The following is a 15,032-nucleotide window of genomic DNA, read 5'->3' as shown; positions in this document are numbered from 1 at the left end:
CATCGGCCCAAACTCACTAGGGGATCCCTTCCAGCTCCAATGGAAGGAAAAGTTGTATCACCTCTTCCCCTGCTTCCTGCTAATGTCCAGAGTGGTGGGGAAGATGTTGCAAGAGTGCACACAGTACATCTTGGTCTGTCCTTGGCGGCCCAGGCAACCCTGGTTCCCAGCTCTCCTTTGGCTATGCAAGAATTCTTACTTTCACCTTCCACCTTTGCTGGACTTCCTCATGAGAGATGGGGGGCGGGGTCTGGTCCTACACCATGCCCTCTGGACCCTCTCGCTACAGTGTGGCAGCTGAAATTTTAGATGAGATTTTGTTAAGTGAGAGAAAGGCCTCTAAGAGATGGGATTATATGTGCAAATGGAAGTGTTTCACATCCTATGTGTCTGCTAAGGGCTTTGATTCGCTCCAGGCTTCGATCCACCAAATACTGCTCTACCTTGCCTCTCTCAAGGATTTGGGTCTCTCCAACACCTCCCTTAAGGTCCACCTCGCTGTCATCTCGTCTCGCCACTCAGGCTGGGATGGCAATTCAGTTTTTGTTCATCCTGACCCTAAGCATTTTTTCAAAGGCGTTAACCTGTAGCCCCTCAGTGCAGGCTCTGGTTGAGCCTTGGAGTCTCTCACTTGTGCTGTCCACGCTTACAGAGGTCCCCTTCGAACCCCTGTTGTTGGCCTCCATGAAATTCCTGTGCCTAAAGGCTGTCTTCCTTGTGGCCATCACGTGTAAAGACGTGTAAGTGAGCTCACGGCTCTAAGGGCGGATTCCCCATATGCTAAATTTTACCCGGACAAGGTGGTCCTGTGTCTGGATCCTGCTTTTTGTCCAAAAATTGTTTCGGACTTTCATATCAATCAGGACATTGTGTTGCTTAGGTTCTTCTGTGAGCCATCTATACCTGTCGAGCGTTCTATGCACACCCTAGATGTCTGCAGGTGTCTCCTTTGCTTCCTGGATTGCACAAAGGCATTCAGGCGTTCTAACAAGATGTTCATCTCCTATGCAGGAGCTAGTAAAGGTTTCACCATTTCTATACAAGGATTGTCCAATTGGCTGGTGCAACTGATTTTGTTTTGTTATAAGAAGCTAGGCATTCAGCCGCCCTCTAAAATTCAGGCGCATTCTACTAGGTCCATAGCTACCTCAATGGCCCACATGTTGGGCACCAGTATGAAGGACATTTGCAGGGCTGCCACCTGGTCCTTGGACCTACCCTTTGTCCATCACTATGCTGTGGACTTGCGTTTTGCTTTAGAGGCTAATTTTGGTTGGGTGATCTCGAAGAAAGTACTGTAATCTCTAGCACCCACCTCCTCTTTATGGGAGCTAGTCACTCACCCAGTTCCGGGTGAGTTGTGAGGGACCATGGATCCTACAGAGATAAACAGGGTTGCTTACCTGTAACGTATGATCTCTGTGGGGATCCATGGTCACTCACAACACCCATTCCCTCTCCTAGCTTGGCACGAACTGTTTACTTACCTAGGCTGCTGTGGCTTGTCTGCTGTCTTCTCTGTCTCTCAACGTTGTCAGTCCCTTTGCAGTGACCGATTCAGGAACTGAAGAGAAAGGAGCTCTACTGCCGGCTTTGTAGGCTCTGATATCACTACGCTTTAAAGGTCTGGAGAGTGCCTATACAGAGCAATAGATTCTTCCATGGGCCTCCTGCGCAGGCGCAGAAGGCCGAGTTGTGAGGGACCATGGATCCCCACAGAGATCATAAGTTACAGGTAAGCAACCTGTTTTTAGTCTTCTGTATGTGTGTCTATCTGTAAGCAAACTGGTCAGTGGTGAAATATGGACTTTATTATGTCTCATAATGTAGTTCAATTCCAATCATATTTATATTCTACCTTTTTAGTTATTCCTGATATGAACTTGGCTGCATTGGTGAAAGACACGTGGAACAGATTATGGAGAACCAATGTTTTTTGTGATATATTGGGATAGTTGCTGTTTGTCCGCATATTATGGCTCAGTTTAATCATCTCATCATATAATGGTTTGCACTAACCATAGTTTAGAACATCAAACCATAAGGCCGGTTCAGATGTAATGGATAACTGCAGTTAAATGTGATTGAGGTTTCAATTTGTAACTCCAAATCGCTCTGCAGACTTTCACCAAAGTGTGGCTTGCAAAACTCCCAGCAAGCTCCACAGCCTGGCTGTGGGCAGAGCTTCACCACATCAGCAAAGTAGCCATGATTGGCCAAGATCTCAAAGGGGGTATGTCCTTTGCACTCCACTAGCTTCCTTGGGCAGATGACAGCTTAGCCCTTTCCTCACTCTGCCCCTAGTTATGTTATCCAAATTAATTTTCTGCAAAGTAGTGGATCGCGGGACTGATACCTGGCAGCAGAGTGGCACATCCAACAGCAGGGCCATCCCTAGGGCTCGGGAAAATCATACATGAGTCCCAGGGCTCGGGAAAATCATACATGAGTCCCGGGCTGCTGCTTTGCTGCCTTTATGAAGTGCAGAGAGGAGAAGGAATGGGGTGGTGGTGAAAAGGAGACAAACCACGGTATGTAAGGTCCCCTCCTTGATTCTCGGCAAAGCAGTTAACTTTTTCCTCTCTCCTCTTTTCCTCATGTTCTTCTGGCTGTTTTGTTTTGTTTTTTAAGGCGACAACAGCAGAGCAAGGCAGTAAACTTTTCTCTCTCCTCTTTTCCTCATTTCCTCTTGCTACCTTTCTCTATGCCTCTGTGCCTCCATGCATGCTCACTCAGCCCTTCCCTAGGAGCTCAGTCTGGGTGTGGGGAGAAGGAGGGGGGGGTGATAGCCCCAACATTGCATGAAGTGCAGGATGTAACTTCTCTCATCCTCCACGTGGTAGCAGCAGTAGACAACAAGTAGAGATAGCAAGCAAGCAACGGAGCAATCCAGGGCAGGGGGCAGGGGTGTAGCTATAACTGCTGCTGCTATGGATATTTATATACCGCTTTTCAGCAAAAGTTCCCAAAGCAGTTAACAGAGAGAAATATAAATAAATAAAGATGGCTCCCTGTCCCCAAAGGGCTCACAATCTGGAATCAAGATTGAATCTGGAATCAACCATGACTTGGTATGCGGGGGCCAAGGTTAATTTCAGCACATTAATTATTACATTTAACTTAATTATTAAGAATATTAATGAAAGGCAGAGGGTTGAGTGTGGGTAGGTGTGAGGGGAAAGAGGGAAGGTGTTAGTAGGAAGCTCCAGTCCTGGGTGGGGAATATTAGGTCTCAAGTGGCCAACTGCATTGAACCACTGCTGTTGATCAGAAGAAGAGACCAAGAGCTCTTCATAGCTCCCTCTGTTGCCTTATGTCGTGCAGGCCTGGCCTAAATGCTTGAAGTTACTGTAGGATAAATTCAGACAATACTTCATGACAGGTCTATAAATGGCTACTAATTTGGTTGCTACAGGCTACCTCTAGTCACAGAGGCTAGAGTTGCGGGGGAGCAACAGCAGGAGAGAGGTCCAGAGAGCCAGCGTGGTGTAGTGGTTAGAGTGCTGGACTAGGACCGGGGAGACCCGAGTTCAAATCCTCATTCAGCCATAAAACTAGCTGGGTGACTCTGGGCCAGTCACTTCTCTCTCAGCCTAACCTACTTCACAGGGTTGTTGTGAGGATAAACTCAAGTATGTAGTACACCGCTCTGGGCTCCTTGGAGGAAGAGCGGGATATAAATGTAATAATAATAATAATAATAATAATAATAATCTGGTGGGCCGCTGTGTGAAAAAGGATGCTGGACTGGATAGGCCTTGGGGCTGATGCAGCAGGGCTGTTCTTATGTTCTTACGTTCTTCTTGTCAGCCAAGAATTAAAGGATTTCCTCTTCCAGGTGTGTTGTGATAAACTGAAGCAAGTCTTACTTGCCTTTTCTCAGTGTGATACCCTCTTACATGTTCATTTCAATCACAAGTACTCACCATGCCAGATAACTTTGATTTGTAAATAAGTGACTTTGTACGCATCTTAGCAAATAGTAATAGCATTAGGAGAACCTGAGTGACATCCTGGATCATTTACTTGCCTGTAATCAGAAAATCTAGTCTTTTGTAGTAGACACTCTTGCATTATAAAAGTGTGTCTACATAACTGCAGATCTAGTGTATAATCATATGTCTTTTAAGGAGTAAGATAAAAATTCTCCTACAATCTTGTTACTCTGGGCGCATCATACCTTTTGATTTCCTGATTCTATTTTAACTATGGTAAATGTCCATCATCTAATTTATATTATATAGAGGTTTTCACAGTATTCATTGAAATATTTAATAAGAAGTTTTTTCTTTTCAAGATCTTGCTCACGATTTAAAGCACAGCAACCCTTTTTTTAACCTTCAGAAAGAGTATAGAAAAGATTTGGAAGAAGTGATGAAAGGAAGAGGACTGACAGTGTTTGAAGATACGCCAGATTTGATTAGAGTGAAAAATGCAGCTCAGATACTAAATGAGGTAGGTTATGTTAGTAGAGGTTATTAATGTCATGGAAAGTGCACACTTCACAAAAGCACCCAATGGAATGTATTCTTAGTTTTTACAGTCAATGTAAAAGTATATGCTTTGAAACTTGTTCTCCTTGTGTTTTTTTCTCTCTCTTTTCTTCTATCAGAAGGAGTATAGAAAAGATCTGGAAAATGAAATAAAGGGGAAAGGAGTGAAGTTCATTTCAGAAATTCCTGATATTAAAAGAGCAAAAAGGGTGTCTGAAATCATTAGTGAGGTCAGTAAAGAAAACATTTTAAAATCTAGTTTTTTATCTTTTAGGGCTTGTTGTAATTAGCTGGTAATAATTGGTTTAACTAATAACTAATAATTATTAGTAATAATTAGTTACTAATTGGCATATCCGCTCAGAAAGAAAAATAAAGCTGAAAATAATTACTGAACTTTTCAGAAACTACATTTCTGCCCTCCTCTATATTGCAGTAATGATTAAAAAAAATTTTTTTTGGAAATGCATTGTAGAAATCTATTGCACTATAGCTTTTTTTTTTTAAAGGAGGTTGAATTTCAAAAGTGAAAATATGGATAAGAAATAGAGTTCTTGGGCATGTGTATATCCTTGGATAGAAAAGGGATGGCTAAGTACATTTATTTCAGTAAATTTGCTTCTTGATTTCACCGCTCCCCCAGTAAATTAGAGAAAACACACATTCAGAATGGAATTCTCAGTATTGCAGTGAATAAATAAATATACATTCCAGAGAGGCTTGCTTAAAACATTTTCTCACACATCTTTTTTTATATTTATATATATATATATATATATATATATATATATATATATATATATATATATATATATGACATCTTAGGGCTTGCTGGAGATAAAATATTCATTTTGTATTCATTATTTATAATGTACACAACTGTGGGAGGGGAGCTGGTCTTGGAGCACGAATTATCTCCTTTGCTAAGCCGAGTCTCTCTGGTTTGCATTTGAATAGGAGACATGTGTGAGCACTGTAAGATATTTCCCTCAGGGGATGGGGCCACTTTGGTCCGCTCATGGAACCTGCATGGTTCCAAGTTCCCTCCCTGGCATCTCCAAGATAGGGCTGAGAGAAATTCCTGCAGCCTTGAAGAAGCTGCTGTCAGTCTGTGTAGACAATATTGAGCTAAATGGACCAATGGTTTGACTTGGTATAAGGCAGCTTCCTATGTTCCTATAATCCCCAATTCATGATATGTTATATGATTCTTGTAGTTCACCACAGACTATTTAAATTAGTCAAGTATTCCTTCTTTTCTTACTGAAAAATCTTTCTCCACATCTCATTAGACTTTAAAACCATCACAATATAGGTTTTTTTAAAAAAAGTATACTATGCATTTAACATAGTTTAATGTTAATGTTAATAGTTTAACACTGTTTAAACAATATATCCATATATTGATGCCAGTACTTTACTGTATTATCTTACTGTTTATCCCAGACTTTGATTTTATTGATAGTTTGATTCACAAGAATGATATCAGAGGAGAAAGAGAAAAGTTATTTTAACTTGATGTAGTTTTTTGTTTATTTTATATTGTATCTAGATAATTTATTATTTAATTTAAAACATAGGCAATATCCCAGAACACTAGGTTTGTGAGAATTATGCTTTAAAAAGTAGCCACACTTGCATTTGCCTAAATTGTAAATTTATCTTTGAGGATAAAGGATTTGATTTTGTTTTAAACTAAAATGGATGCCTAGTGTTAACACTGCATATTGTTTCTTCCTTACATAGAAAGAATATAAAAAGGACCTGGAGACTGAAATTATAGGGAAAGGAATGCGGGTTGGCACAGATACACCTGAAATACAGCGAGCCAAGAGAGCATCTGAAATTGCAAGCCAGGTTTGTCCTATGCATACTGGAATTAAGACATGAAAAACATTAGATGGGTTTAACTATGATTGAATTCAGACATAATGCCAATCTGTAGGTAGGTGTACCTGAGGTTAAGTGCTGAAGCTGAGAATCATGCCATACATGATCCAGTAACTGAGATTTTGTTACCTTTGCCCACCGGCTAGAGTCCTCCCAGGCTTGGTTTCAGCATTCACGGTGCTGCTTGTGCTTACATTGACACACTGTCGGCATGGCGTCAGCGTGTCATTGACCCAGCAACCACTCTTGTCTTCTCATCATCCAGCAGCCATCTTTGGCAGGGCAAAGACAAATTAAGCCTTTCCTTTCCTCCCAACCATCTCATGGCTCCGCTTCAAGGCTGAAACTGTGCCCTTCAGTAGGAAGCTGGAAACTCTGTCTGAAGCCTGCCTAACCACCCCCCAAAATATTGGTTAAAGAATAGGACCCAGATAAATATGAAGAAAGTGTTGTATTCAAGGGGTGGGGGAGGAGAAATCCAGCCTCCAACTCCACAGCACTTCCAACCAACCAACCAACCAACCAGCCTTCCTTTGGTCCCTCACTCCCCCACTCCCTCAGAACCCACCCAGGCTTTGCTCACCCACTGTGTACAGTGTGATGTTTTTAGATTATTTTATTTGGGCAGGGGACAATCTTAGCTTTTATGTGCCCTGTGGGCAAGAGATGTAGTGTTGCTTTGCATGGTGGCTGGTCTCATTCAACACATACCCAATAGGTAGACAAGGTGTTAATTATTATAGGATCACTTCTGTGAGGTAATCCTACAAGATTGTGTTTGGATAAGGTGCCAAGGAAGCAAGAAGAGGCATGGTTCTTAAGACACTCCCCCCGCCCCGAGTGCCCTTATTTCTGGTTCTGTGCCTTTAAATGAGGGAAATCTAGGAACGTGGTGTGCCTGTTGCCTGCTAGAGAAAGGAGGGGTGAGGTGATGAGTTGCTAGGCTGCAGAAGGAGGAAGATTTGCTCTGAGAAACAGGCAGCAAGAGACGCAGGCTGCCTAGAGTTGACACATTTCTGAGCTGCTCTGAGCCTCCCGCTTTGTGGGTGTGGGAGGAGGTTCAGCACAAATCCCAGGTTACAGCGGGCACTAAATTCAAATGAACATGATGGCACCCATTGGTGGAGCGATGAGAATAGGGGCCCTGGTTTGTCCTTGTCCATGGTGGCTCCTCTGGGTGTGCACAGCACACACCAGTGATATCCCTTGCATGTGACATCACATGCACATGACATCACATGTGATACACATGACATCACATGCAAGGGGCGTGGCCAGAGCCCCAAGCAGGCCCTCCGTGGCTCATTCTTTTACTAAAGGGAGAGAAAAGGAAATTCATGCACCCAGCCAACAAATGCTGGCTGGGAATGAGCTACAGAGGGCTTGCACACGTGACATCATGCACAAGGGGTATGGCTAGAACCCTGGAAGGGCTGCACAAGTTGCACAACACCCCTCCCCTGCTCATTCCCAGCCAGCATTTGCTGGCTGCATGAATTTCCCTTTCTCTCTCTTGCTGGTGGGAATGAGCTGGCTTGAAATGAGCTGGGAATGAGCTGGCTTGTAATGAACTCTGGAGGGCTTATGGGCCTCTGACCAGGGGGTGATCTGAATCAGGTGGCTACCAGGAGCAGGGCGGCCCAGGTTCTTGGAACCCTTCCACCCTATTATAACCCCACCCATGATGGGACCAGTGGACCCATGGTTTCAGCAATCTAACCAATTTTAAAGTGAGAGTTCAGATCATGATTCTGAGGCACTAACAGAACTGTGGTTGGGAAGAAATCCTGCATTCGGACAGTAAGGAATGCCAACCTTGGGTATGTTTAGTGGCAATGTGGCATATTGTCTGAATTTGGCCTATGGGTCACAATTTTATTTACTTGTCAGATCTGCAATGCCCTTAACTAGGGATGTGCACGGAATGGGATTTGTGTTCCGTTTTGAGCTCAGAACAGAATGCAAATACCCAGAACATTCCCAGAACATACCCAGAACAACTGGTCGGGCCGGTTGTTCCGACAGAACAACCATGGAATGTTTTGAGTGTTCCAAGTTTAGAGGCATGTTTTCCCCTTGCTGACTTGTTTTGGCACTGTCTTCCAATTGGCTTGCAATCTCCTTGCTTCTTGGTTGGCTTGTTATCATACAAATCAATGATTTGAATGATAATAAGCCAACCAAGAAGCAAGAAGATTGCAAGCCAATCAGAAGCCAGTGCCAAAACTAATCAGCAGGGGGAAAATACGCTTCCCAAATGGTGCTTAAAACGTTCCAACCTGGAATGGAGTTGTTTCATTCCGAGCTCGAAACAGGACCTTCATTTGAAGGGTGTTCTTGATTCAAGGTTGAAACACTCAAAACGGCCCATTTCAAATCGGAATGTTTGAGCTCAAAACGTTCTGTGCATCACTACACTTAACTTATTCAACTACTAGTTTCCTTCTATATCTGTGCAGTTACAACTGTACCCAAGGTGCTAGCTACCGCAACACACCTTGACAGGTCAACCTTACCTTGATTCCAGTCATCAGATAGTAAAATAACCAGTGTTTGCTATTCACGCCACCCCTTGACCCATATGTCAAAACCCCCGGACATTGAGATCTTCTTTGGAGGCCCTTTGGAGGGTCCCTGCCAAACGAGGTGAGACAGGTGGCTACTAGGGTACGAGGAAGAGGGCCTTTTAGACACCAAATACCTTTTTGTTCACTCAGGCCTTTTAAATTTTGACTCTCAAATCTGATTTTTAACTGATTTTAAAAGAGTTTTAAAATTGCTTTGTATTGTATTTTGTATTTTTTTAATCCCCCCGCTTTGGTCTGTTATGGTTTAATATGTTGTGTGTTCCTCTTTCATGTTCTAATGCTGTGTTGTGAGCTACCCAGAGAACAGTTTGTTATGGGGTGGCTAACAAATAAAGTTTTTGTTGTTGTTGTTGTTGATGATGATGATGATCATCATCATCATGTCACTGTTGTAAGGCAGGGGAGCACAACTTTGGTCCTCCAACTGTTGTTAGATTACAACTCCCATCTTCCCTTTTGGCCACTGTGGCTAAGAATAATAAAAGTTGAAATTCAACAATAGCTGGAGGGCCAAAGTTGGGCAGTCCTGATGTAAAGTTTGCTGAGGCCATATGAACCTAGGGCCCAATGCCTCCTTGTGCCAGATCCCCTCATGCCATGAGAGATTGGTTTTTGTAGACCTCCCTCCAGACTGTTGTCTTAAGGTACTCACCTATACTGAGCAGTAAATCTCTAATACCGGATAGGAAATGTAAATACCCCATCCAGCATTCAAGTCCTTCCCAAGTCCCAGTTGGCCTTGTGACTGGCTCTATCTACCTTCTTGAGTTTCTGTCAGTATCTGCTGCCAACTGCGCTGGAACAGGTCCAACCATAGTGCAGTTATGCTCAGCATCGATTTCCTGATAAGTTCCATGTCCTATTGAGCCTGTCCTCAGATTATTCTTGTCCAAATGGATAACCAGGACTTGGGAATGCAGGCTGGTTTCAAGGTGTTGAATGAGGAAAGGCAGCAGTTGATTTAATGAAGCTGTTCAGGAAATGGATACTGAGCATAACTGCACTATGATCCAATCTCTTACAGACATCTGCCAAACCATTCCCCATACTATCCAGCTCTCCAGTGCATTACTGTGTTCCAGACCTGCATGCGATCCTGAATATCAGAAGGTGATCTGAATATCAGCACTTATTTCCCCAGCTGCCCACATCTGTCAAGGGACTTCACTGCACTTCAACATCCCCTGCAATAGGTATTCCAAATCTGCACACCAGATGCTTCTTGGTCAAGAACCTCCACCCTAACTGGGTTGGGAGCTTTTTGCAGGGATAATGCTCTGGATTTTGCTGCCTTTTTACTCTTCTCTCTGTTCTTTCTCCATGAACTTGGGGTATCTATTTTTGGGAGAGCTGAATCTGTGGCAGGTGGAGCATTCATGTTGGAGCTTGCAGGCCAGCATAAGCATCTCCCACCAGTAGTCCCTCTAATATTTTTCATCTCTGTGCGCAATGAGAGTTCTGGGTAGCAGTATCAAGGCAGAGTGTGCGCACCTGCATTCAGAGTGGGGCCTTCCTGATTCAACAGGATCTAAAATGAACTGAGTAGACATCCAAAAACTTGTGGGCGTGCACACGTGCACACGCCTTAGAGGGAACATTGTCTCCCACCACTGTCACACTCCTACCACAACAACTGGGGCTGAATCTACTGCATCACCACCATAATCTACATTTATCTCATTATTTATTTATTTATTTAAAATATTTATACCCCACCCCTCCAGTACACTACTGCTCGGGGCAGCTCACAACATTAATAAAATAGATACAATGTAAAAATGACTCCTGAGGAAGTGGACAAACTGCTTCGGACTGCGCGTTCTACAACTTGTTCCCTTGACCCTTGCCCAATTTGGCTTATCACATCTGATAATCATATTATCAGAGAGGGTCTGGTTAATATTATAAATGCTTCTCTGAGGGATGGCAGGATGCCTCCTTGTCTTAAGGAGGCTATTATTAGACCACTTTTGAAGAAAGCTATGCTGGATCCCTCAGAGTTAGCTAATTACAGACCTGTTTCTAATCTTCCATGGTTGGGCAAGGTGGTTGAGTGGGTGATGGCCTCTCAGTTCCAGGCAGTTTGGGATGAAGATTATCTAGACCCATTTCAAACTGGCTTTCGTGTGGGCTATGGGGTTGAGACTGCCTTGGTTGGCCTGATGGTCGGCCTGATCTCCAACTGGCTATCGACAGAGGGAGTGTGACTCTACTGATCCTTTTGGATCTCTCTGTGGCTTTTGATACCATTGACCATGGTATCCTTCTGGACCACCTGAGGGAGGTGGGATTGGGTGGCACTGTTTTACAGTGGTTCCGCTTCTACTTCTCTGGCAGATTCCAGATGGTGTCGTTTGGAGACTATTGTTCTGCTAAGCGAGAACTGAAGTTTGGAGTCCGACAAGGCTCCATACTGTCTCCAATGCTTTTCAACATCTACATGAAACCGCTTGGAGAAATTATCAGGAGGTTTGGTGCTGGGTGCTATCAATATGTTGATGACACCCAGATCTAGCTCTCCATGCCAACCTCATCAGGAAATGGCATATCTTCCCTAAATGCCTTCCTGGATGCAATAATGAGCTGGATGAGGGATAACAAACTGAAGTTGAATCCACATACTGACCTGAGAGATGGTTTAGATCTGTCTGTTCTGGATGGGGTTACACTCACCCTGAAAGATCAGGTATGTAGCTTGGGAATGCTCCTGGACCCAAAGCTCTCCCTGGTTTCTCAGGTTGAGGCGGTGGCCAGGAGTGCTTTTTATCAGCTTTGGCTGATATTTCAGCTACATCCATTTCTAGAGGTGAATGACCTTAAAACAGTGGTACATATGTTGGTAACCTCCAGGCTTGACTACTGCAATGTGCTATATGTGCCGCTGTCTTTGTATGTAGTCCGGAAACTACAATTGGTACAGAATGCGGCAGCCAGATTGGTCTCTGGGACCACATAAAAGAACTGCACTGGCTGCCAATATGTTTCTGGGTGAAATACAAAGTGATGGTTATTACCTATAAAGCCCTTAACGGCTTGGGTCCAGGCTATTTGAGAGAGCGCCTTCTCTGTCATAATCCCTGTCATCTGCTACGATCTTCTGTAGAAGTCCGGTTATGGTTGTCACCGGCTCGTTTGGTGGCGACCCAGGACCAGGCTTTCTCTGTGGCTGCCCCAGGGCTTTGGAATAAGCTTCCTGCTGAAATAAGAGCATCTCCTTCTCTGTTAGTTTTCAGGAAGAACCTCAAGACCCTCCTATTCTCTCAGGCTTTTAATTAGAATTAACTTTAATAATTTTAAAAACTTGTTTTAATAATTTTATTCTATTGTTTTTATTGTCATGAATTTTAATTTGTGACTTTTAAATATTTTAAATTTTGTGCACTGCCTAGAGATATGCATATCAGGCAGTATAAAAATATGATGAACAAACAAACAATTAATAAAGTTAAAAGAACAAGCTAAACCACATTTAAAATTACAATTTTTAACCAGCGTGAAGTAGTGGCTAGAGTGCTGGACTAGGACCGGGGAGACCCAAGTTCAAATCCCCATTCAGCCATGATACTTGCTGGGTGACTCTGGGCCAGTCACTTCTTTCTCAGCCTAACCTACTTCACAGGGTTGTTGTGAGGAGAAAAATAAGTATGTAGTACACCGTTCTGGGCTCCTTGGAGGAAGAGCGAGATATAAAATGTTTAAAAAATTAATTAATTAAAAGTTATTAATAAAAAACTTAAAAAACCCTACCAGCTTTAAGCAGCAGATGAAACTCTGAAAATCCTTTTTAAAAAGCTGTGTGTGTTTTTTAAAAAAACACTTAGGGAGGGAGCATGGCGAAGCTCTTTGAGGAAGGCGTTCCAAAGCCGAGGGGCCAAAACGGAAAAGGCCCTGTCTCTGGTCCCTGCCAACTGGCTCTCTGTTAGTGGTGGGGCTATGAGCAGGGCCTGAGATGCTGAGAGGAGGGATAGGTGAATGTGGTCCAACAGGTACCCCGGTACCAAGCTGTGTAGAGCTTTAAAGGTCAAGACCAGCACCTTAACTAAAGCCAGATCTGACCTGTTGCATGCGATTTGTTTTGAAAGCTCTGCAAACAGGGAAGACACAGTAGTGTATTCTTCCTTCCAGATTTTTTCTTCAGTGATGCGCAACAGGTGATCATTCAGTTGGACCAATACCTTGTTGTAAGAACACTGCAGCATGTCACCAGGTATGACAGCAGTGCCCATAAAAGACACTTGTCAACCAAGGAGAGAAAAGTCTGTAGGCCTCTGCCAGAATGGCTCACAAGAAGCATATGGGAGTATGAACCAAGCCCCGAATTACTGGCTTACTGTGTCCTGGGCATATGCAACAACTTCTAAGCTTGTGGTAGGACAAACTCCACCAAGTCTTTGTGCCCTTAGCCAAGGGCACAAAGTGGCTCATTAGCTAAAGCAGCTGCCCTTAGTCCATTTGTGCCACATCATTCACTATTTTCAGTGGGCCACATTTCTCCTCTGATGTAGGCAACCAAACTGGTGTTCCTTTCCAGCATTCTTCTGGTATCCAGGAGCGCACCTAGATCTGGTGCTAGAACACAGCTGAGCACTGGAGAGCTTCATTCTTGTCAGACATCCTTCTTGTTTTCCAGTGCTTCCCCTGCTCCCTTTTGATCTGATGGGTCCAGTTCTGGAGCTCCTTGCTTGTTCTCCCTGTTAGCCCACCTTTGGCTTCTCCAAGACCTCCAGCCCAGCCAACAGACTTCATAATTCTGACTCATTCTTGTCCAAAGCTGTAGCAGTGGAGATTTCAGGACCGGATGCACTTTCTTTTATCTATTTAGGTGCTATTGTTGCCCGCCTTGAAATACCACCAGCATGCTATGCCCAGCTTCAGTGGTGACCACCCATGTCTGCTCTAGGAGAGTAACCACTTCACTTTGTTTCAATCAGGCCTGTACAACATAAGGCCTGGGAGCCGGATTCGGCCCGCCGGGACTATTTTACTGCCCCCCCAGTATCCTGCAGCAACACAGGAGCTGGAAACTGCCTTATAGTGCCATCCTATGCATGTTTTCTCAGAAATATGTTCCGTGGTGTACCCAGTGAGGCTTACTCCCATGTAAACATGCCCAGGATTGCAGCCTGAAAGCAACGACAATTTAGGGAGAGGAGAGGACTTAGCATTTGTTTGGGGCTGGCATATACTCCAGGGGCCCCACTGATTGAGAAGGGTCCGGACCCATTTTCTGGCCACTATCTTTGGTTAAAATTATGGGTCCATTGACAGGGGGAATAGATCCACAAGTAACTAATAATATTTTAAATTTGAATGTAATAATATGCTAAAAATTGACCTCAGTCCCTGCGCGCCAAGTTGTGGATGGTTCTAGCTCACTAGGGCATTTGAGTTGTGCAGCCCTAAATTGATCTTTGAGGGCATAGTCTTGAATGTGTACAGTGTATGTACTGCCCCTTTAAACTGTTGGACTAAAGGAATTTATTTGACATGTTCTATTCAAATGGATGTCTGATCTTAAGAATACATATTGTATTCATAGAAAGAATATAAAAAAGACCTGGAGACTGAAATTAAAGGAAAAGGAATGCAGGTTGGTGCAGATACACCTGAAATACAGCGAGCCAAGAGAGCATCTGAAATTGCGAGCCAGGTTTGTTGAAATACTGTTGAAATGGAATTGTGTACTTTATAACTGGAAAGGATATCACAACGTATGAAATAGAAAATCAGCTTTACATGAAACTGAAATATTTTATGTCTGGTTTGAGTTAGGTGTTGCACATTCCAGCTTTTGTTGTGTGTAGCAACCATAATTTGTTTTCCGGTCGTATGATGGATCATAGGATAAAGTTATGTTTGTTGGAACCTAAAATAGATGCCTAAGTGCTCGATTAGGCCTTTTGGCAGCTTTTGATACCATTAATTGTGAAATGCTGATGAAGGTATTATGCTCTTGGTATGAAATGGCTCCTGAGAGGTTTCATTCATTTTAAGCACAAAAACTCCAAAGGGTAGTGACAAGTGATTTCTTTCCCTTGCCTTGAAGGCTTCTTTACGGGTC

The 15,032-nt window shown here is 43.5% G+C and overlaps 1 protein-coding gene across 1 annotated transcript in view; it reads left to right on the top strand.

The window, feature by feature from the left end:
* Positions 1 to 15,032, top strand: part of NEBL (nebulette) — a 105,005-nt gene that overhangs the window by 51,055 nt on the left and 38,918 nt on the right. Inside the window, 4 exon segments of the mRNA XM_053259666.1 lie at positions 4,345 to 4,455; positions 4,613 to 4,723; positions 6,240 to 6,350; positions 14,511 to 14,621. Of these exon segments, the coding sequence (XP_053115641.1) occupies positions 4,345 to 4,455; positions 4,613 to 4,723; positions 6,240 to 6,350; positions 14,511 to 14,621 (444 nt within the window).

This window comes from Hemicordylus capensis, chromosome 6 (assembly GCF_027244095.1).
Source record: "Hemicordylus capensis ecotype Gifberg chromosome 6, rHemCap1.1.pri, whole genome shotgun sequence".
Taxonomy (NCBI): Eukaryota; Metazoa; Chordata; class Lepidosauria; order Squamata; family Cordylidae; genus Hemicordylus; species Hemicordylus capensis.
This window is presented reverse-complemented; position numbering and strand designations above follow the sequence as displayed.